This window comes from Trichechus manatus, unplaced genomic scaffold (genome assembly GCF_000243295.1).
Source record: "Trichechus manatus latirostris isolate Lorelei unplaced genomic scaffold, TriManLat1.0 scaffold00128, whole genome shotgun sequence".
NCBI classification, from domain to species: domain Eukaryota; kingdom Metazoa; phylum Chordata; class Mammalia; order Sirenia; family Trichechidae; genus Trichechus; species Trichechus manatus.
The window spans coordinates 6,900,199-6,922,930 of record NW_004444064.1 but is presented as its reverse complement, the minus strand read 5'-3'; the positions used below and the strand labels follow the sequence as shown (position 1 = coordinate 6,922,930).

General features: G+C 49.0%; 1 protein-coding gene across 1 annotated transcript in view; it reads left to right on the top strand.

Moving 5' to 3' along the window:
- The window catches only part of SLC37A1 (solute carrier family 37 member 1), a 66,747-nt gene that overhangs the window by 19,742 nt on the left and 24,273 nt on the right, over positions 1-22,732 (top strand). The window contains exons 5-13 of the mRNA XM_023739091.1: positions 3,776-3,911; positions 5,442-5,518; positions 6,695-6,861; positions 7,782-7,819; positions 12,005-12,082; positions 16,912-17,043; positions 19,951-20,041; positions 21,807-21,869; positions 22,331-22,416. Of these exons, the coding sequence (XP_023594859.1) occupies positions 3,776-3,911; positions 5,442-5,518; positions 6,695-6,861; positions 7,782-7,819; positions 12,005-12,082; positions 16,912-17,043; positions 19,951-20,041; positions 21,807-21,869; positions 22,331-22,416 (868 nt within the window). The remainder of the gene's footprint in view (positions 1-3,775; positions 3,912-5,441; positions 5,519-6,694; positions 6,862-7,781; positions 7,820-12,004; positions 12,083-16,911; positions 17,044-19,950; positions 20,042-21,806; positions 21,870-22,330; positions 22,417-22,732) is intronic.

Below are 22,732 nucleotides of genomic sequence, written 5' to 3'. Positions count from 1 at the left end.
GTTAAGTGCTCGGCTGCTAACCGAAAGGTCAGCGGTTCTACCCACCAGCAGCTCTGTGGGAGAAACATATGGCAGTCTGGTCCCATAAAGATTAAAAAAAAAAAAAAACCTATTGCCGTTGAGTCCATTCCAACTCATAGTGACCCTAGAGGACAGAGTAGAACTGCCCCGTGGGGTTTCCAAGGAGCAGCTGGTGGATTCGAACTGCTGACCTTTTGGTTAGCAGCTGAGCTCTTAATCACTACGCCACCAGGGCATCCCCATAAAGATTACAGCCTTGGAAACCCTATGGGGCAGTTCTCTTCTGTCCTGTAGGATCTCTATGGGTTGGAATGGACTCGACGACAGCAGGTTTGGTTTGGTGTGGGTTTGGGTCAGATCTGTTTACACAGTATGCATTGGGCGTCTCCACCTGGATGCCTTCTGGATACCTCACACTGAACTTGGCCCCAAATAGAAGTCTTCCTCTGAGTGCAGCATAAAGAATACAGCCTGGCGGTCAGGGGTGTGGACTCCAGGGACCCACAGCTTGGGTTTGAATCTCGGCTCTGCCACTTGTTAGGGTGTGTCCTTGGGAAAGTTACTATGCCTCTTTGTGCCTCAGTTTCCCCTTTGCAAAATGGGGAAAATAAATAGTTCTCACCTCACAGGGTTGCAGTGAGGATTAAATGAGTTGATGCATATAAAATGCTTAATACAGTGCCTGACACGTGGTCCGTCCTCAGCAGCTGTTAGGTGTAATGGTTAGCGCAGGCCCTGCTCTTGATCCCGTTCTTGACCGTGACCTAGGCAGGTGGTAAATGGTGTATAGACAATGGGACTTGGGGTTGGTGGATTTAAAATTGGGTTGTTAGTTAGTCGAGCCATGTTAAAAAAAATAAATAAAGCATTTATAGGTACTGAGGCCTTTAGCCCCCAGAAACTTTGTTCAGTAACTGAGAGATCTTTATAGCTTAGAGAATCTCAGGGAACCACACCCAGAGCGTGGGGCCATCAAGACCTGGGCCCCTCGCGAGTGGTTGGCGCCCAGTCAGGCGGTGTCTGCTGGTGGAATGGAGAGCTCCCCCTTCAGGCCAACATTGGATTTGTATATTTGCACAATCCTGCAGAGCGTGTCTGAATGGGCCAATGGGTAGTAAAGGGTCCCAAAGCCCAAAGTAGCGGACACAACGAGACATGAGCTTGGCTGAGAGAGGCACCGTGTGAGCTGTGGGCATTATTGGAGCATGGGTCTTGAGCAGGCATTGGCGGGAGCAGGGGGTGGTTGCCCCTGGCAGGTAGTGGGAAGAGGTCAGAGATATTGCTAGGCCTCCTGCAACGAACAGGACAGCTCTTCCTCACAAAGAATGATCCCACCCAAAATGTCAATATGCCAAGGCTGAGAAATGCTGGTTAAAGTAAATAAAGTGGTTTTATTGTTGCTTTTGTGTCGGCAAAGATAATTGTTCGTGCGTCTTGTCCTTGAGGGTCATTCAAACAAAATACTATCTAACGTGAAATCAGTAAATAGACTCATGCCCAAAACAAGGACACTGCTTCCTTGCCTGGGCCTTTAGAGTGACAGAATGGCTCCATGGCTAGTAAAACAGCGTGCAGTTACTGCCGAAGCTCTAACACTGGGCATTGTTTCATTTAATACGTATGTCAGATGAATCAGGTCAGGTGGGCACATCCATTAGCCCAGGTCATGCCAGCCAGGTCCAGGCAGATGCACTGAGCATGGAGTTTAATGCCTGCGTGAGCCTGATGTAATATGTAATGGTGTCCATTCCATTCCATGACACCTTTTCTTTCAACAGCTTTAAGTAGAGATTGAATTTGGGCTCAATATTGTATAGCGAGACTCTAGAGTATCTCTGAGCCTGAGCCCATGGCCTGTGTCCCCAAGAGCAGGACAGTAGCTCTCAGAAGATCCATGGAGTCTGCCTCTTGTTCTGTTGACCTTGGGGCAAGTCCACCAGCCTTGCCTTCCTCATCTGATTGAATTGGCTCTAGAATTTTCTGAATCTGTGTGTGACCAGTTTCTCTGCAGCCAAGGAAATTTGGCTAATCCCTTAAAATTTGACCTGGTTGTTCTTTATAATCTCAAATTACTTTCTTCTGTGTTAGTGTTAAAAAAAGTCATTTGTGGGATACAGTCAGTCCCTGGGTTACGAACATCCAATTTATGTACAAGTCATAGTTACAATGAGCCCTGGTGGTGCAGTGGTTAAGAGCTTGCTGCTGACCAAAAGGTTGGCAGCTCAAATCCACCAGCTGCTCCTTGGAAACCCTATGGGGCAGTTCCACTCTGTCCTACAGGGTCGCTGGGAGTCGGAACTGACTTGACGGCACCTAACAGCAACATACTTACGAACCAACCCCCCGCCCCCATAAAGCCTATTATATCAAAAATGGTTCATAATAACAAATGAGCGCTACTTTGCGACGCGCATTAAAACCTTATTACTGGATTATTATGTTAAAGATGTTTTAGTGTATCTGGAAGTGTTTCTTGAATGTTTTTGTGCATAGAAAGGTACGCTGTATACTAGGACAAACATTTGATTAACTGACGTTGGATAAAAACCTCACTTAACTGTTCCAACTTACGTACAAATTCGACTTAAAGACAGACTTAGGAATGGAACTCATTCGTAACCCAGGGGCTGCCAGTACTAGGCAGATCTTTTTTATTTGGTAGATTCAGAAGGAAAAGCTCTGTGGTGTGTTGATTCTTTAGACGAAAGCCCAGAATTTTGGAGAGAATTCCTAGAGTGCCGTTGATGGGCAGGTGGGCGCTGTTCTGCATTATACTTTGTGTTTATCTGATTCCTAGAATGATTACAGGGACGGAAATGAGACAGCCACAGATTTTTTCCTGAAGGCCCACAGTCATCTGTGGTTATTCTCCAGCTTTTTTATCCAGCTGAGTAACAATGTCAAGTTACTACATAGTGACATTTCCCATGAAGCAGTGAAGAATCTATTTCATATGGCATTGGGTGGTGTGATGTGTTAGTGGTAAAAGCCTGTGAAATGTGTGCCCTGTTAGGAAACTGGAGACTTTTCATCCTTCCCACCACCATCATAGCTATTCAACGGAATCTTCACCGTGTACCAGGCACTTAATGTACACTCATCTCGTTTAATCCCCAAATAAATCTGAGGCAAGACTCCGAAGGGGTTCGCTTTTTATTGAGTTATATTGTTGTTCAGAAGAACCTTCGAGATTCTACTCCTGGGTTTCAGACCCTATCCTAAAGAAAATCTTCTGTACCTAAGGCAGAGGAAAGCGGGCGTGGCCCGGAGTGAGCCAGTCCTCCCGGGTGTTTCAGAGTAGGTGACTTCATTGCTTCCCACCTGGGCTGCGTGACATGCTCAGGATCTTTAGTGATCATGACATTTGTTAGTTTGACGGCTGACATTTTGAAATACTGTATACGCTCACTGGATAGCGTTTATATGACAGCAGGATTAACTAGCAGTACTAGTTCTTATTGTCTTTAAGTGGAAGCCATCCTAGTAAGTCATAATGTTTGAGTTTTATTATTTGACAGCTGATGAGTTTTACTAGAAGCGGAACTGTTCGTAAGATTTAGCCAGCTGCCAGTTTCTGGTCAATAAATGCTCAATAGGGAAATAGTTGTGACTCAGTCTTCCTGGGCATTGTCGGGCTTTTGCGTTTTCAAAGGTCTGTGAACAGCCTGAAAGCACCTGAGAGAAGCATCTGGTGATTGGCGTTGTGGGTGGGTGTGCTTTCTCATATTTGTCTTTCCTTCTTCTCTGTCCTCAGTGGCATAATAGGGGAACGCCTGCCAATTAGGTACTACTTGACCTTTGGGATGCTTGCCAGCGGGGCCTTCACCGCCTTGTTTGGGTTGGGATATTTCTACGACATTCACAGCTTTGGATTCTACGTGCTCACTCAGGTAAAGGTTTGGGTCCATGGCTTACCACGTGTGGGGTTTCCATGATGGATAGGACAGGGTGTTTATCACATGTGACCCCACCTCTGCCGAGAGAGAATGGGGGTGGGGACAGAACTGGGTCCTGTCAGAGGTCAGGGTCCACGCTAGCGGGTAAAGCCCCTCTTTTGTAGTCCACACTAACATTTCAGCAGCTGTGAGGTGTACCTCAGCTTCAGGGTTGCTTCTTCAAGAATCCTAGTCGTCTCTACCCCCCACAGGGGCATTGAACACGTAACCCTTATTCATCATTCTTTCTTGAGTTTGATGGGTTGGAGATATTCTACTGTGTGATAAGTGTGGGAAACGTGTGGGGCTGTGGAAGGTGGAAGGCAGGGATGCCTTTGGAGCCGTTGGTGGTGGGGTGGAATATGGGGCGGGCAGTGGGGAGAAAAGGGGCAAGCCTAATGGTGCCACAAGGAAGTGAAGGCCTAAGACAGGTCAGCCAGCCTTGCCCCTCAGTCTGGCCCAGCCCTTCCTGAAATGCCTGGGTCTGCCCCTCCCACCAGCTCGGTGCGTAGTCTCCATTGACTGGAAATGGAAAATGACCTAAAATGAAGACGGTCAACTCTGGTTTTGCGATACTTCTGAGTCTCTCCAAATAGCCTAAGGAGTGTTGCAAAATCCTCAAAGGAAATTTTATTTGACTTTGCTTTTAATTAAGAAAACACGTTATCACACTACTTAAAAAAATAAAAGTTTGGCTTTTTAATGGCAAGAGTGACTCATGCTTGGACAGTGATATAGAAAACTAGGAGACGGAACAACAGCTGCCCAGAGGCCCAGCATGCTGCAGGCGTGAAGGCTCAGCCTGGGAGACCGGGCTAGCTCAGACTGCCCAGAGTGTGTTCTAGAGAACTGGTGTAGTTCTAGCGGAGGCTGTAGGACATGCCGGACTTCACGTACAGTTATCCCCGATTCTCATGATGCTGAAGTAGACCCACTCACTGATACATTCCTAACTTCCTTCTGGAAACTTTAGCGAAGGATACCCTTGAAAAGCAGAGAAATACTTTCTTCAGGTGCTTGGCCAACGTTATGTTTATATGAGAGAATAATTAAAAGCAGTACCTTCTTCAACATGCAGTAATTGAAAAATACAGTGTACAAGCCACATTTATAGTACAATCCCATGTCTATAAAAAAAAAAAGAAGAAATTCTAATAAAAAGTTTTTAGATTGGAAGGAGAATGGGGAGCTTGCATCCAGCTGCGACGGTTAGTTTATACTCGGAGCAGTGGGAGGTGGGCTGGGCCGTCTTGTCTTTACTTATCCTAAAATTTCTACAGTGGGAAGGTATTCTAGTTAAAAAAAAATTGTATAAAATACATCTTCGGCTTTTAAGACTCACATAGTTTTGTGCCTTTCTTTGATGAGAGTCCCGGCTAGGCCCCTAAACTTGAGACGAACCGTGAAGAGTGGCTTGTGACTGTCTTCTGAACTCTTGTGTGTGACTTCCATCCGTGGTGAGCTCCTGTCTTGCCCTTTTTGCAGATCATCAACGGCCTGGTGCAGACCACTGGCTGGCCCAGCGTGGTCACCTGCCTCGGTAATTGGTTTGGCAAAGGAAGGTGAGACACTGCGGCCCGGTTCCCACCAGCATTTATTTTTAAAAAGACAACAGTTACGCAAAAACACTTTACTGTTCGTTTTCCTTTAGACGAATCGCAGAAAAAACACTTTCAAGTAACTGTTCTACTCTTTGGAATAAAATGGTTGGAATCTCCAAGACCTGGGGCTCTTGAAATTCAGCTGGTCCTTTGTCTTGGGAGTCACCAGAGCCCAGCCCTCCATATTGTGGGCAGGGTGAGGTCCCTGTCACTCACAGAGCCCCAGGATCTGCAGAGCCTGACCTGGGGCTCCTGAGAAATGGAGGGTCTCAGCCCCGCCCGGGCCCTCTTAAAGCAGAATCTGCATTTTAATAAGACTCCCAGGGAACTCACAAGTTTGAGACGTCCTGACCTGGGTCGTCCAGCCCATAAGTTGCAGAGCTGGGACTCGGTGTCCAGTCACTTGACTGCCAGGGCAGGTTAAGTCAGAAATGTGTGAAAAATTGGACGGAGGTTAACCCAGCACAGCTAGGCCAAAGGTTGAGTAACAGGGAGGATGAGAGACAGGATGGGCAAACAAACCCAGGGAGCCTTATTTACGTATTTCACCTGCTGCTGTGTTCTTAGCGTGAACTTTTGCTAATATGAAATTCCATCAGATGATTGCATTTAGATGGTAGAGGCACAGATTGAAATTTGGGGTCTTCCAAGAATTTCAAGAAAAAAACTTCTCTTTTTAATTAAGGAGTCCTTGGGTAGCACAAACGGTTAACATGCTCGACTGCTAACCAAAAGGTTGGAGATTCGAGTCCACCCAGAGGTACCTCCAAAGAAAGGCCTGGCGATCTACTTCCAAAACATCAACCATTGAAAACCCTATGGAGCAGAGTTCTGCTCTGACCCACATGGGATATTGCCATGAGTCGGAATCAACTCAACTGCAACCATTTTTTTCTTTTTAATTGTAGAATGAGCTCTGAGACAGAAATGGGAATGTGTGATTATGAATCCCAAAGCAAAAGAAAAACCAGATGTCTTGTAAGCATCTCTGGTCCTGCATCTTACAGAAGCAGTGCCCACGTTGCTTATTTGTGTCTATACTGACTGTTTCATGGGGCAGGCACCGTGTGGCCTCCATGTGTTGACTCATCTCTGCTTCTCCACGTCATTGCCATCTTGTTTTTTGCTATGTTGCAGGCGAGGTTTGATTATGGGCGTCTGGAATTCCCACACCTCTGTGGGCAACATTTTGGGGTCCTTGATTGCTGGCTACTGGGTGTCCACATGCTGGGGCTTGTCCTTTGTCGTGCCTGGGGCCATTGTGGCGGCCATGGGGATAGTGTGCTTCCTCTTTCTCATCGAACGTAAGTACACGTGGCCTTGGAGAGGACCCACCAGAAGGGGCAGTTAGCTTCTGTCACTGGGAGGGCTCTGGGGGGTGGATTGTTAATGAGTGGGGCGCTGCTTCATGCGGTGCTTGCCTGTGGTTGGTTTCTCGGCCTCTGTCGTTGCCACAGCGACATCCTTGTTCAAGTATAACCACTTCTCAACCGGCTGCCTTGGAGTTGATTCTGACTCATGGTGACCCCACGTGTACAGAGTACAACTGTGCTCCATAGGGTTTTCAAGGCTGTGACCTTTCCGAAGCAGATCACCAGGCCTTTCTTCCAAGGTGCCTCCGAGTTCAAACGGTCAACCCTTTAGTTAGCAGTCACGCACTTAGACATTTGCACCACCTGGGAACTCCTTGTTCAGGTGTAACCCATTGCTGTTGAGTTCGTTCTGATTCATGGCAACTAATGTGTTACGAAGTAGAACTGTTCCATAGGGTTTTCTTGGCTAGAATCTTCATGGAAGCAAACCACCAGGCCTTTCTTCCATGATTCTGTAGGGTAGATGTGAAATATTTCCTGATTGCAAAGGGGTCTTCCTAATACTCATGTTTTTTTTGCATTTTTTGCTGTAACCTACTGAAGCATTATCTGTTGGTGAACTTTTCAAATATGTCAATACATAAAGGTTCCGCCATCCCTGGGTGGCTGGATGACGGGGTGGGCACTGGGTGGGTCCTTGGTGTGGAGGCTGAACTGCTTCCCAAAGGCAGGGTGCACCCCTACCGCCATCTCTAGATGGGCCTACATCAGGCATTATCTTCTTTCTTATAGTTTTGCTACTTTAATAAAAGTACAAAGCAGTATCTTGTTATTTTTGTTTTAACTTGTTGTACTAGTAGAGATGTGAAACGTTGGATTCACAGATGTCCTTGTGTGTTTTGGTGTTTCAGATCCGAAAGACATCAGGTGCTCTTCCACGCTGTCCACGGTAAAGACCTGCTCTCTGTTCCTTGTCATCTGCTAGGACAGTGTGTCTGTGCCATGTGCTCTCATGACTGTCCCAGTCACCGCCTTGTCCTGTATGTGCAGTGTCAGTGGATCTGGACATGACTCCAACCCTCAGAACGCTGCCAACCTTAGGAAAGGGCTGGTAACGATAGCAACACAACCCAGACGGAAGGTCGGTGTGGTCCACGCTGAGAACCTCAGTGTTGAGGGGACCAGAGGCCGGCGGGCTGATGGAGCCTGACGAGGGGTGGGGATGCCCTGGCTTACCCTTGGGGGTAGGGAACAGTGACTGGGGAAGAACGCAGAGTTGAGTAGACTTTCAAGTTTAAACTGGTTACTTTAAACCAGTGACCCCAAATCTCAGGTGGGCCAGCAAGACCGTCTGGCCCACTGACCCCATTGCCCTGGTCAGCTTAACTTCATGCTGTACCTGTCTCCTGCAGCCTCTGCCTGGCACTCAGCTGACAGTGACCATGTGTTCTGATTGCTGAGAAAAACAGAAGCAATCAGAGAGAGCATGCACATGCTAACTCCCCCTGCATCCCAGCATCCGCGCGTGCCTGCAGCCTTCCTGGGGCGCCAGTGGGGAACTGCTCCTGCCATGCCCAGGGCCAGCCTCCGCTCTGCCCTGAGCCCCTGGTGGTACCGCCCATCTCAGAAGAAAGCCTGTCCTGCCATCATGTCCTACTCCAGGCACCTCCCTCCCCTGTCCTTTGCTCCCACTTGGAGCAGATCCCAGAGGTGCTGTCTCTCCCCACCATCTTCGCTGTACAACCTCCTTTCTCTCTCCATCTGCTCCGGATAGGCTGCTGCCCCCCACATCCATTGGCGTGGCCTTGGTCAGCAGCAGCATCATCCGGGTCCAGCCTCATCCCGCTCGGCCTGTCTGCAGTGTTGGACACAGGTGTCCTCTCCCTCCATGACCTGCTCTCTTCCTTTGGCGTCTGGGACGCCCGCTGCCCTGGTTTTCTTGTAACACACCGCCCATTCCTGCCCAGAGTGCTTTGCCAGACCCCACACACGGGGACACCCAGGCCTGATCTTCAGCCCCTTCTCTCATGGGTCCATACTTCACCATTGGTGACCTCCCCCAGGCCGATGCGCATTGATTCCCCACATTTATGTCCCTCACGTGACCCTCTGCCCTGAGCTCCACAGTCATAGAGCCAGCTGCCCACTTGACACTCCCACTCCCAGCCATCTGGTTATCACCTCAGACTTAGCGTCACCAGAGTAGACCTCCTGGTTTCACCCCGTGAACTTGTGAGTCCCCTGGCATTTCCTATCTTGGTCATGGAGGAGCCATCCCAGCTTCTCCTTCCATCAGCCCTGTGCCCAGCTGATTGGTAGGTTCTATCAGTTCTGCTTTCAGTGTGTGTGTGTGTGTGTGTGTGTGTGTGTGTGTGGGTGCATGTATGCATGTGTGTGGTTTATGTGTGTGTGCAAGTGTGTGGGTGCGTGTGTGTGTACATACAGGTGTGTGCGTGTGTGTGGTGTGCATGTGTGTGGTACGCGTGTATGTGTGTGGGTGTGTATGTGCATGTGTGGTATGTGCGTGCATGTGTGGAGCTGTGTGTGCGTGTGTGTATACATGTGGGTGCATATGTGTATGTGTGTGATATGCATGTGTGTGTGTGTGTGTGGTACGCACGTGCCCATGTGCATGGGTGCGTATGTGCATGTGTGTGGTATGTGCATGCATGGGTGGAGCTGTGTGTGCGTGTGTGTATACGTGTGGGTGCATATGTGTGGTATGTGTGTGCGTGTGTGTGGGATGTCTGTGCATGTGTGGGATGTGTGTGTGTGTGGTATGCATGTGCCTGTGTGTGGGTGCATCGCATGTGTGCATGGGTGTGGGTGCGTGTGCGCATGTGTGGTACACGTGTGCACGTGTGTGGTATGTGTGGTACACGTGTGCATGTGTGTGCATGTGTGTGGGTGTGTGTGCGCATGTGTGGTACACGTGTGCACGTGCATTGGAAACGCTTCTCATCACCTCCACCACCCTGGCCCACGTTGGCATCATATCTCCTCTCAGTACTCATTAGCCTCTTAAAAAACCCGCTTCTGCTCCCTTGAAATCTGTTCTTCCCATGTCACCTGGAAGGATTTTCTGAAATAAGTCAGATCACATCGCTGCTTCGCTGACCACCCTCTGGCGGCTCCCCGTTTGCTCCGCACAAAGCCGCCGTCGTGCACGGCCCACAAGGGCCTGTGTGATGGGCTCCCTCCCACCTCGTGAGTGTAATCTCTCCACTGTCCACGGCGCTCACCTCACCCTAGTCATGCCTCTTGCTCTCTGTTTCTGCCTCAGGCCCTTTGCGTCTGCTGTTTCTGCTGCTGGAGTGCTTTCCTCCAGACCGGGTATGGTGGGTACCAGCTGAAATGTCACCTCTTAAGGGCTAAAAGAGTCCCCACCCCGGTTCAGGCCCTGGCCCCTTCTGGAGCACTTCTCTGAAGTTATATTGTTTCTTTGACTATTCCCTGTGTATCACGTCTCCCCAGTCAGAGTGGAAGAGCCCCAAGAGCAGGACCTTGTCTCAGTCACTGCAGAACCCCCAGTCCCCAGAACAGAGCCTGGCAGAGCGCACAAGAGGGGAGACAGTGGTCTCCTCTTGCCCATCTTTGTATTCGTTGGACTTTTGAATACAGTTCATTTGAAAAGAAGGGTTCTGGTACTTGTTAAACAAAACAAAATAAAAATAATAAGGAAGTAAAATCGATTTTGAAAACCACTGCCTTTGGGGAAGTTAAATACCACATGAAGGTTTTTAAAGATAGAGTTGATGTTTAAAAGTGTTCAGAAAGCATTTTCCTGCCACAAGCATGAACTTGAACTTTCAGGCTGACACAGATCAGTGACGTTTTTAGTGCCTGCAATGAACTGCCTTAGAGGTGCAGGGCCCAGCCAGCCTCTAGAATTGGGGAGATCTTTGCCACTCACCCAGAATAGCCTTTGGCCCTGGAACATTTCTGTCCCGGGCTGTGGCCAGGCCTCGGATGGGAAGCAGGCCCCACTTGTACAGGGGACTTTGTGTGGATGTGTGTGTTGGGGGGTGTCTCCCTCTCACCCAGATTTTAGGAGAACAGGAGAGCACCCCTAGGTGCAAGGTGGGAGTCCTGCTGTTTGTCTCTGTGCCTTGGGGGCTGAAGGCATAGTTTGTTTTCTTCTGTCCCCCACACCTAAGCAGCTCTCAGAGCTCCTGTTGCTGCAGAGCTGCCCCCCGGGGTGCTATGGGCGCGGTGGCCCAGGGAGATGACTCTCCTTCATCCTTCCTGTCCTTGGACTTTCTGGGTACATTTCATCCACCTCTGCAGAGCAGGGACTTTGTCCAGGAGAGCTGTGCTCTCATTCAGCAGCGAGTGTGTGCTCTTCCTTCTGAATCAGCTGTGTCACAGGAAAGGCCTCTGTTCACTTGTTAGAGAAGAACCTTGGCCTCTGTTATTTCTAAAGGTCTTTTCATTTCAAAAAAAAAAAAAATTTTTTTTTAAAAGTCAAAGCCAGTGAAGAATGTCACTGTTGTTATTTGCTGTGGAGTTGACCCCGACTCATGGTGATCCCATGTGTGTCAGACTAGAACTGTGCTCCACAGGGTTTTCAGTGGCTGATGTTTTGGAAGTAGATCACCAGGTCTTTCTTCCAAGGTGCCTCTAGGTGGATTCGAACCACCAGCCTTTCAGTTGGTCGAGTGCATTAATTGTTGCACCACCCAAGAACTATAAAAACAAAAAACCTGTTGCCATCAAGTCGGTTCCGACTCATAGCGACCCTATAGGACAGAGTCGAACTGCCCCCTAGCGTTTCCAAGGAGCAGCTGGTAGATTTGAACGGCTGACCTTTTGGTTAGCAGCCTGAGCTCTTAACCACTGTGCCACCAGGGCTCGCCAAGAACTGTAAGGAATGTTAAATTGCCTTAATCGTCATTTTACATTTCTGTAGACCCTGGCCTTGGAGTATTCCTCAAGGAAGAATTTTATTTTCCCATTCTGTTATCCGAGGGTCTGGAGCCTTGAGATTAAAGTGATTAGCCCATTGTTGTTATTTTAATCATTTATTTTTCCCTCGGTAGCCGTCTGTGAGGATAGTATTGTTATTGCAGTCAAGTTATGCTTAATTTCTGGCTGTTGATTTGGTAATTGATCTAATTAAACTGTTTTCTCCCAGCATTCCAAAGCCTATGAGACTGGTACGAACAGATTTAGAACCCAGAAGCAAATCCTGAATGAAAAGAACAAGCCTCTGGTAAGTTATACTTGATGTTCTTGTAGTGACTATCCGAGCGCCAGGAAAACTCCCAGCGCGGAGGCTGTCCCTCTGCCTCAGTGACATCCCCACAGACATCCGGGCTGGTTAGAAAATTGGCCTCATTGTGTTTCTTCACTAAAACTTGAGTTTGCTCTTGTTAGATTTTTTTGGATAGTAGACTCAGCTTATTTAAGTTTTTAAATCAGATTTGATTTTTAAACGATTCATTCATTCAGCTACTGTTTGCAGGCATTCAGTATGCCAGCCCTGCTCCAGGTGAGGGACCAGCCGTGAGCATCACCCCACCCCTGCTCTCGTGGAGCTTACTTTCTGGCGGCATTGGGGGGACAGACAGACAGACAGAAAGCAGAGACGATATGTCACATGGCACCAGGAAGACAGATCTACCAAGAGAGGGGTGGGCAAGACGGTTTCAGGCAGGGGTGAGGTGAGTGGGTGGTGGTGGTGATTCCGGGTGGGCTTCCCTCAGGAGGGGGCATTGAGTAGAGATTTGGAGGGAGTGAGGAGGAGCCTGTAGGTACCTGGGCCAAGAGGGTTTGGGGCAGAAGGGGAGCACAGGTTGGGCCAGGTGTCTGAGGTGCATACAAGAAGGTAATGTCATGTGACTGAGAAAAGGTAACAGACAAGGAGATAAGGTAAGAAGTTGTCTTCCACCCCGTCCCTCTTCCACTCCCCCCATTTTACAGCTGAGGAAACTGAGGCACAGAGATGCTAAGTTACCTGCCTGGCTGCCCTGGGAAGTGGAAGGTCTCCATAGGAGCACAGCCGTCTTGGCCAGGCCTGCGCCATATCCTGCCTGCCCCTCCCCGCTTCTCACACACTGTGGGGCAGCCGGAGGCGTTTTTAGGTTTAGTTTTAATCATTGAAATTATAAGCTATTTTCTTTTCTTTTGAAATCAAATAGCTTACAGGATAAGTGCGCTCAAGTTTCTTACTTTTTTTCCTTGTTTGTTGCCCAGGGAAATTGATTTGTGGTGGTTGAAATACTGGAGAGGGAAAAATAATGTCTTGCACGTCTTGGTCTTCTGATTTTAGGCAGAGTACAGGTGATGATTAACTCACCTACAACACTTTAAAATCTCTACCCGCTTCTGAGTTTACATTTAAAAAAATCAGGTCTTAGTATCTAATGGCTGGACTTGGTCTCTGATTGTGATTGAGGGCTTGCCTTGTCCTTTTGAACCAAGACCATAGACTCCTGTTCCTGGAGCAGCTGACCAGTAAAACTAGTTCTGTCTTCTGAATATAGGTTCCTTCTTTCCTTTTCTGTCCCTTCTGCGAAAGTCTGCTTTCTAACATGTTACAAAGGGGGAGCTACGTATGTAGAGGTCCTGAGAGGTCGCGCTTCTGGACCAGCCACACCCCAGGCTGATAGAGACTGACATTGCCTGGGCAGGCCTGGCCCCATCGTGGGTGTCCCTGTCAGCAGCTCCTCTGCAGACGCCTCCAGCAGTAAGCTCGTCTGTGTCCTCGCTACACCGTAGGAAAAGCCCCGCACTGGAGCCGGCCCACGGATCAGCAGCAGGGTGCCCAGCACGCGTGGTGGGAATCGCTGGCTGTCCCCCCTCCCAGTGTGACCCTGCTCTGATCCACTGGGGCTGGGAGCGGGGCGTCACAGCCCCGTGACCCCACCGCCTCCCACAATGCTGCTTACATCCTGTAGTTGCCAGGGCTGGTTCGGAAAGACTTAGGGGAGAAGCAAAGAAAGAACGGGGGGTGGGAGCAGGCAGTATCCTGTGTCCACCTGGCCAGCCCTGTCGATGTTCTCAGCTTTGTTTTGTCCTTTGGATGACTGTCGAAGGGGATGGGCATCATCTGTAGTCCTTGTCATCGTTTGTCTTCCTGGTCCCCCCTTGGCTTCTCCGAGGATGTTTCCGATAGACTGTGGCTGAGAAACTGGCTGTACAAACGCTGAGCGAGCTCTGAGTGTGCATTTTGATGCTGACGGTGATCCCAGCTCACATACCGGGTGGGAGCCCATCAGTCCCCTCTGGGATGGCCTGTCCAGCCGTGTAGCTGCAGAGATCCTTAGGGTGCAGGGAGGGGCTTAGCATGTCTAGATGGTTGTTGTAAGCTGCCGTGTGTTGGCCCCTGACTCGTGGTGACCCCGTGCACAACAGAATGAGACTTGCTTGGTCCTGCGCCGTCCCCGTGATTGGTTGCAAATCAGACCATCGTGATCCAGAGGGTGTTCATTGGCTGATTTTCAGAAGCAGATCGCCAGGCCTTTCTTCCTAGTCCAACTTGGTCTGGAAGCTCCCCTGAAACCTGTTCAGCAACCTAGCAACACACAGGCCTCCACTGACAGACGGGTGGTGGCTGTGCCTGAGGTGCATTGGCCGGGAAGCGAACCCAGGTCTCCTGCATAGACGGTGAGAAGTCTACCCCTGGCCCACCAGCGCCTCTCATTGTTAGATTACAGCAGTCCTTATTACAGCCTCCTGCCTCTTCTTTGTTCTTTTAATAGCATTGGAGCCCTGTGAAAGTGCAGGCTGCTATGACTGGAGAAGCCCCCGCCCCACCCCACACAGGGCGCCACAGACCCCGCAGGGGGCTCTGGGAACCCAGATTGAAGAGCCCTGGTTTAGGGGCAGAGAGAGGTGCTGCCTGCACCTCAGCTCTCGTGTCTTGGTCAGCCCAGTGCTTTGTTGTTTGCTGGGTAAGGAGGCAGCAGTGCACCCCTTGTTTGTTCTGGCAAACACGCTGTGACCTCATGTTTTCCCTTCTCCTCCAGATACTGCAGAGTCTCTAATTTGGTGGCTGCATGTCTCCCGACTGTGGTGACAGATCTGTGGGTGGGCGTGGACCTCTTCTCCACACAGACAGCCACACCCAGAGCGCCCCCTGCCATTGGGATAAAGAGCAGACGGTCTTTATCCAAACTGCCACGCAAGGAAGGGCTGGATAGTATGGTGTCCTGGGTCGGATGCCACCTATAGCTGGTTGCAATTACTACTTTCCAAGTCAGAGAGCGCCCTGCTCCCGGCTAAGCAAAATCTTTTTATTTTTCCTCTGTATCTGGTGCATTTCATCCACTGGTTAACCTACTTAATGTTTTAAAAAAAAAAAAATCTATTAGCCCATCATTTCTCCACCTTGGCTGCACCTTGAAGTCGCCTGGGGAGCTTCTAAAAATACTGGTGCCTGGGGCCTGCCCCAGATGCGGGGTAATTGGTCTGGGGTGCAGCCTTGGTGTAGGGGTTTCTCAGAGCCCTCAGGAGATGCTCATGCTTTGTCATGGTTGAGAGCTATTGATCCAGTCTCCTAACCTAGACAGCATAGCTCATGAGGGGAAAGTGTGTGTCCAAACTCAAATCACAGTTCTTTATTTTCATACAGCTTTATGGAATTGTCATCCGGACGTATTATGCTTTTGCATTGGGGGTTTATCATTTTCACTCTGAAACAGCAGCCTGTATGTTTAAATGTCAGTGTGCAGAAGCCCTGGTCTGGAAGGTGGCGTCTCGGGAGAGGTCACTCCTGGGCCACACGCTGGTGCTCAGCACATGCATATGGGGCTGCAGTTGCTGTCACCTGTATGTAGCCTGCCACCCAGTGTTCCAGATTTCTTTTTTTTACTGGAAGAGTGTTCTAGTCTAAATACCAAGAGGGGGATATGGCAATGCGTTGTCCTTCCTTCCTTTCTTTTTTTGACTCCACCTTGTATAGGTTGTAGTAAGATTTAAAGAAAAAGAAAGTTGCCAGGGAGTTGACTCTGACTTATGGTGACCCGTGTGTGTTAGAGGAGAACTGTGCTCTGCAGGGTTTTCAATGGCTGAATTTTCAGAGGTAGATTGCCAGGCCTTTCTTTCAAGGCACATCTGGGTGGATTCAAACCTCCAACCTGTCAGTTAGCAGCCAGGTGTGTTAACTGTTTATGCCACCTAGGACTTCGGTAGTAAGATAAATCCAATAAAATCTGTTTGATTTTGTGGGAAGTCTGAAATACATAGAAACATTTCTCTGTAAGTCCTTGAACTTCAGAGCTCATTCAGAACATGTTTACATCATCCTTGTTCTGACTTGAAACCCCAGCCAGAGTTGGGGACCACTCTTTTCTGTTTTAACAGATGTAAACTTAGTCCCTTAGGAATGGCCAGAGCGTTAGAATTCACAAGATATCAGAACTGGTTTATTAATTTTAACATAATGTTGTTTCTGTTAATGTCTGTCCTTTGTAAACTCCTTAAAAAAATACAGGAGCATGTGAAGAATTTCTTATTGACGCGTCCGTAAAAATTAAATGTAATTCTGCCATTCGGTGGTAGCCATTGAGGGTTTAGAATTTAGCTTCTTTATTTTGAGAAATAGATACTATAGTTACCTAGTTATATGGGCAGATGTTTAAATATTCCTGGAGATCAGAATGAAAGTACCATTTTGAGTGATGTTTTATTACTTATGTACATAAGCATTTTCCCACATCATTAAAATGTCACATTGTTTTTACAACTGTAATTATGTCATTTTTATGGCTGTACTTTAGTTTACAATTTTTCACAAGTGGTGATGCTTTAGGTGAAAGTGGACAGCGCAAATTATTTTCTCATTCAAAAATCGTGTATTTTTTCACTTTTCAAAATTATTTCTACCAAATAGGTTCCAGCAGTTAAAGGATTTTGCATATTTTTAGTTAGTATTTCCTGAAAACACGTGAGCACTAATGATGATCGTGACAATGTTGTCTAAGACTTTCAGGGGAGAGCAGATTGTTGAGCAGAGTTAGTTCTGATGAGCTCTGGCTTCGCTTCACGTCTCGTCCATCTTGACCAGCTTGTCCTCGTTCTTTTCCTGGCCCCCCGCAGGACCCAGAGGCACAGTGCTTGCTGCTGTCGGATGGGAGCAGTGGTGTCCATCCTAACCACGTCATCATCCTCCCTGCCGAAGGCGGAAACGCCATGGCCGCCATCAGCTTCACGGGGGCCCTGAGAATTCCAGTGAGTAAGCGTGCCTGGGAAACCCTGGCAGCCCGTGGTTAAGAGTTTGGCTGCGGACCAAAAGGTCGGCAGTTCGAATGCACCAGGCACTCCTTAGAAACCTTTTGGGGCAGTTGTACTCTGTCCTGTAGGGTTGCTATGAGTCAGAATCGACTCGACGGCAATGGGTTTTTGTTTTTTTTTTTTAAGCACGCCTGGGAACAGTTTTTAAAGTGTCCTTTGTTGTGTTTTCCATGAAAAAAAAAAAAGAGGCCTCTGTTGACTATCTGTCGTATAAAAGAAACCCGTGATACTTAGCTGGCAAAAACCAGGGGTGGCAAACCTCGCCTCTCTGGAGTGAAAGTGGCTGCAACGATGTTTTGTTTGGCTCATAATATGTCTAGAAATTTTTAAAATTTAGTTGCCACCATTTAGAAATTCAGAACTTTTACAGGCAAATCTGGCTTCCTGTCACTGGGCCTATAACCCTGTGGCAGTGGTCGGAGCTGAGGGCCGTAAGCCCACTCCCTTAGGGGGGCCTCAGCCCTCCCCAGTGCAGCTCCCTCCTCCCTGACCTGCCCCACCTCTGAAGGCCTTGAGGGTGAGGCCCTGGAGCCAGAACCAGCACTGAGTTCTTTGGCCGTAGGTAAGCTGGGCTCCAGTCTCTTAAAGGCCTTTTGGTAACATGCACTGTGTGGATTGACCGTGTGTGCTGGTGGGGAACAGAGGTGTGAAGGGGCGTGTGCAGAGGCCACCGGAGAGAGCCAGTTGCAGTGCCCACAGAGAGAACCCAAGAGCTTGGTTTCAAAATAGGTGGAAGGGAGCGGTGCAACAGTGCAGTTTCTTACTGTGTTAGGTTTTCCTTCCATTACATCACGGGCTCCCTCAGCAGAGGGCCTTTAAGCTGTTGTCTTCTACCACGATGACCCACACAGGGCGCCAGAGGGTGGAGGGCCAAGAACAGAAGCAGGTGGAGGGGTGACTGCTGATGGGGTGGGTGGGGCGTCCAGGCCTTGTTGTTGCTGGCCTGTAGACCACGCTCAGAGAAGCCTGGGTTCCAGCCCTGGGTGCTGATGTTCAGACACCAAGGGGAGCAGATGTGGCCCTCACCCGCAGACAAAACCACTTCATTAACGCTCCCCCTCAGGGAAAAAGGCCAAGGGAACATGGGCCCAGGGGCCCCTCAGCAACTATGGGGCTGGAGATGTAGATAGTACAACCCAGAGTAACAGAACCTTAACATACCATCCCCTCTCAGGGTCCTTGAGGAAATTCAAGACCTGGAAAATAAAAAGCATTTCTTCTGCCTCAAATATTTTGCTGAAAGTAGGGTACACACTGATAGTGTTGTTGTTGTTAGGTACTGTGGAGTCGGTCCCAACCCATAGTGACCCTCTGTACAACAGAATGAAACACTGCCTATTTCTGCTCCATCCTCATGATCGTTGCAGCCACTGTGTCAATCCGTCTCGTTGAGGGTCTTCCTCTCTTTCGCTGACCTACTTTACCAAGCACGATGTCCTTCTCCAGGGACTCGTCCCTCCTTGATAACACGTCCAAAGTACATGAGATGAAGTCTCGCCATATTCACTTCTAAGGAGCATTCTGGCTGTACTTCTTCCAAGACAGATTTGTTCATTCTTCTGGCAGTCCATGGTATATACTTACAGTACAGATGAGTATACAATATACACTAATAATAGATACAAGTAAACGCTTCTCAGTAGAATTGTCCAGAGTACAGGCTCCGGAGGCCTGGCCTGGGGTGATGCTCACCTGGCCACCAACCAGTTGTATGTCCCAACAGGTTTGTTAACCACACTGAGCCTCCATTTCCTCATCTGTGATACAGGTTCAGTGTCCAGCTGGACACTTTTCATGTTGTTCTGAGGATTAAATAAAATAATTTCATTACAGCACTAAGCACCATGCCAGACATGTGCCAGCATGCAATAAATTATACACACACACACGCACGCACATGTATACACGCTCACACTCTCACACTCGAACAAACATACACTCACATGCACACTCACATTCATACACACACACTCAGGCTCATATTCACATGCATACACGCTCTACACACATGCACACATACTCACACACAACTTACACAGCCACACTGGTATATCAATTTGGAAAACATGAAGTTTAATTTTAAAATAACTTTGGGGCCCTGAGCGTATATGTGCTGTTAGCCTGGTTCTGGTGGGTGATTGTACGCACAGCCAGCATGGTGAACGGGAAAGGGGAGTGTTCAGCACCCTAGTGTAACTGGATTTCCCACTCAGATTTCCAAAGTGACGTCTGGAATTATTATCTTACAAGTGCTGCTTCTTATTAAAGGTAGACACAAAATGGAAATACCATTTATGAAACACAAGCAAAGGTTGCAGAGTACCCATCGAACTTTAGACCTTGACTTCCTCATTAGCATCTGCATCAATTTCTCTTTCCGTTGTTTTCCCAGCATCCTGTGGCCTGTATTATTCAGACAGGGTGCGCCAGCCTGTGGACCTCACTGAATGGTCACAGTGATTTGTTCTATTGTGTTTCAGGGTCACTGTTTAATTTGCAGTTATTTCATTTTCAAGGGAAAATGAAATCGCCGTGAACCACTCGATAACTAGATGGCTCTCCACCACAACCCCCTCCACGAGAAACCCCTCAATAGCTATGTTTTCAGAGCTGTGTGGTGTGAGGGGTAGCACCATAACTGTGGGTGAGTCAGTGTCAGCCATCGCCAATTATTTCACATTCTTAGACTGCGTTGTCCAGCCCTACAGTGTCCTCTCTCCTTACACGGAGCTGGAGGTGCAAAGACCAGAACGGAGACAAAGATACTGTATGAGAAAGTTGCATATTTTAATAAACTGCTGAGTGCACATTTGCTAAGTACACACTGGCTTCTGTCTCTTCCAGGGTGTGATAGAGTTCTCTCTGTGCCTGCTCTTTGCCAAGTTGGTCAGCTACACTTTCCTGTTTTGGCTTCCACTGTACATCACGAATGTGGGTGAGTATCTGCTGTTAGAAGCATGAGTGTTAAGCTCTGTGCAGTGTCTATGACCTGAACTCCTATAGTCATGGAAAGAAAAAATCAATGTATAGTAACTTGAGGGGCATACTTTGAAACGAACAGCATGATTAGTAGAAATTTATAGACCAGAAAAAATTTGGATATGAGAGTTTTATTGCTGTAATAGTAACACTCATGGGGTTGAAAGGGTTGACATGCTCTATCCAGTTCCATCAGGCGCTTCATATTCTGGGTCAGCCTGCATTGAAATTTGAGCTGTATCAGACTTTGGGCCACAGCGGCCAGTGAGTGGGGCCTCCACAGCTCCGAGCTAATAAATCTTTAATGATTTGACCTGGAAATTGCTTCTTGGAGACAAGTTCTAATTTTGGGGACGGCTAGCAGTTTGTCTTACATTTCTGAAGTCCAGCAGTGGCTGAAGAAAGATGATGACAGAAATACCAGGAAAATACTATGTGCACTCCGTGTGCTGTGTGACCACAACAAAGAGGGAAAGAGGAGGGAGTCACCATTCCCTCTGAGGAGAGACCGCTGCTTGTAGGTGTTGGAACAGTGGGCTGGAAGGGCTGGGGACGGTCAGAGAGACCAGGAGAGACGAGGGTCATGGGGGAGATCCAGGCTCTGGTTAATGGGACAAAGAGGAGAGAAAGTTGAGACGGTGGCAGGGTTTGAAGCATACAGACACGCATTCCAAATAGTAGAATGAGGGCAAACTGAAATTGACATGAACCTGAGGGATAGAAGTTGAGGGGGCAGTGAGGGGACTATCCCCCAAGGCATTCATGAACAGGGATGGGGTCTCTAGGAGGGAGGAGTCGTATGCAGTGAGGAGGTCATGTTGGTGATGGTGCTGAGTTGGTAAAAACTGGCAGACGGACTGAAGGGCTTGTAGGCTTAAGCTTCCTGTGGCTTTCGTGACACCTCCCCCCCACACCTCGTTACAGCAGGCAAACCACACATGAGCTGCACTCAGTCCAGACATGGCGGTCACCATGTAATCAGGCAGGTGCCTTCTTCCTTCCTGTGTTCCCCTGTAATGGCACAAGAGCTGACACTGTCAGGACGAGGGTCTTGAATTGTTGGCACGTCCAGTCTGAGCGATTATTTGAAGAAAGCAAGTTCCTGTACGTGCCCTTCAGTGCGTTAGGAGAGAGAGGGCTCCATCAACCATTCCAAATGCTCCCTAGGTCTCATTCCTTCTGCACTGGTCAGCTGTAACCTCCTTCAAAGTTCAGGGCTTGTACAAAGTCAGGTGGAGAGAATCGTGAGACCTCAGTGCCGGGACAGGTCTTTGGCCTTGGTTTCCTCATCTGTAATATGAGAAGGTTCCAGCCCCAGGTGGTCAGATGGTTTGTATTGCAGGCAACTCTTGTAGCACAAGAGACATTTGAGGGCTGTGTCCTTAGGTACTTTCTCACAGGCCTCACTTCTCTCCCGTGTTGCATCTGACTTCCTGGCTACCACAGAGGGCCCACAGAACCCAAAGATGGGATGGTAATTTGACTCAGCAGAATAAATCCTCGTTTTTTAGTTAGAATGTCTAGTTTTCATCCTTTGTGTTTCTACCCATAGCGGACTGCTTTTTTTTTTTATATATATATATGAGTTAACTAATAATTATCACCTGGTTTAGATCATGCACGTGAAACCAGACTTCTGTGTGGATCTGTCCTGCCCTGACTTCCTCCCAGTGACACAGTGGAAGAGAGCACCCTCGCTAACTAGACCCGTTATTTTCTAGATCATCTTGATGCTCAGAAAGCAGGGGTGCTGTCCACCTTGTTTGATGTGGGCGGGATCTTCGGTGAGTCCATTATATTTGTTCTACATCGACAAGTAACTTCACAATCACACTGTCAGCGCCGGTGGCCCAGGATCTCTGGGAGGGTGACTTACCTCTGAAAGGGAGTGTGTCCCCGAGTGAGCTCTCATGTCACCGAGTGGACTTGGCTCAGCAGTGCTGTGGCTGTCATTCGGGGGAAGGCCTCCTCTCCTTCCTCCTGGGTCCTGCCTCTGAACTTGAACTAGCGCTCCCTCAGAGACAGGAGCCTGCCCCACAGGGAGGTGTCAGGGAGGTGTGGGACAGGGGTGGGGGAGAAGCGGGCCTAAACCCCAACCCCAGCAACCAAGCGAGGCCTGGGAGGGGGTCAGGACTGAGGGAGGGCTTCTTGCGGTGATGAAGGGGAAGGGGCTGGAAGACGGAGCTCTTTCCTCCACGCCCAGTCATGTGTGTTCCGTGGTCGGGACCTGTTCTCTCCTTTGCAGGTGGGATCCTGGCAGGTCTGATCTCTGACCGCCTGGAAAAGAGGGCCTCCACCTGTGGGCTGATGCTGCTGCTCGCTGCCCCGACGGTAAGCCCGCTCAGACCCTGAGCTGCCCGGGCCACGTCCACACCCTCACCGCCCCAGCCAGCACTGAGCCTGCCCTGGGAGGGGTACGGTGCTGGGCTGGTCCACACTGGAGTTCCGGGGCTGGGAGAGCACCCGAGGCCCCGCCTCCTGGTCGTTCACTGGGCCTCAAGACTATAAAGAAGACCTGGTTTTGGTGGGGGCTCCGGGAGCCAGCCGTCTCGCTCTGTGTAAAGCCTTGGATGGTGGAGCCCCTGGACTGAGCTCTTGCTCTGGCCGGGGAGTCTCCTTCAGGGGCAGTCCTGTGAACTGCCCACCC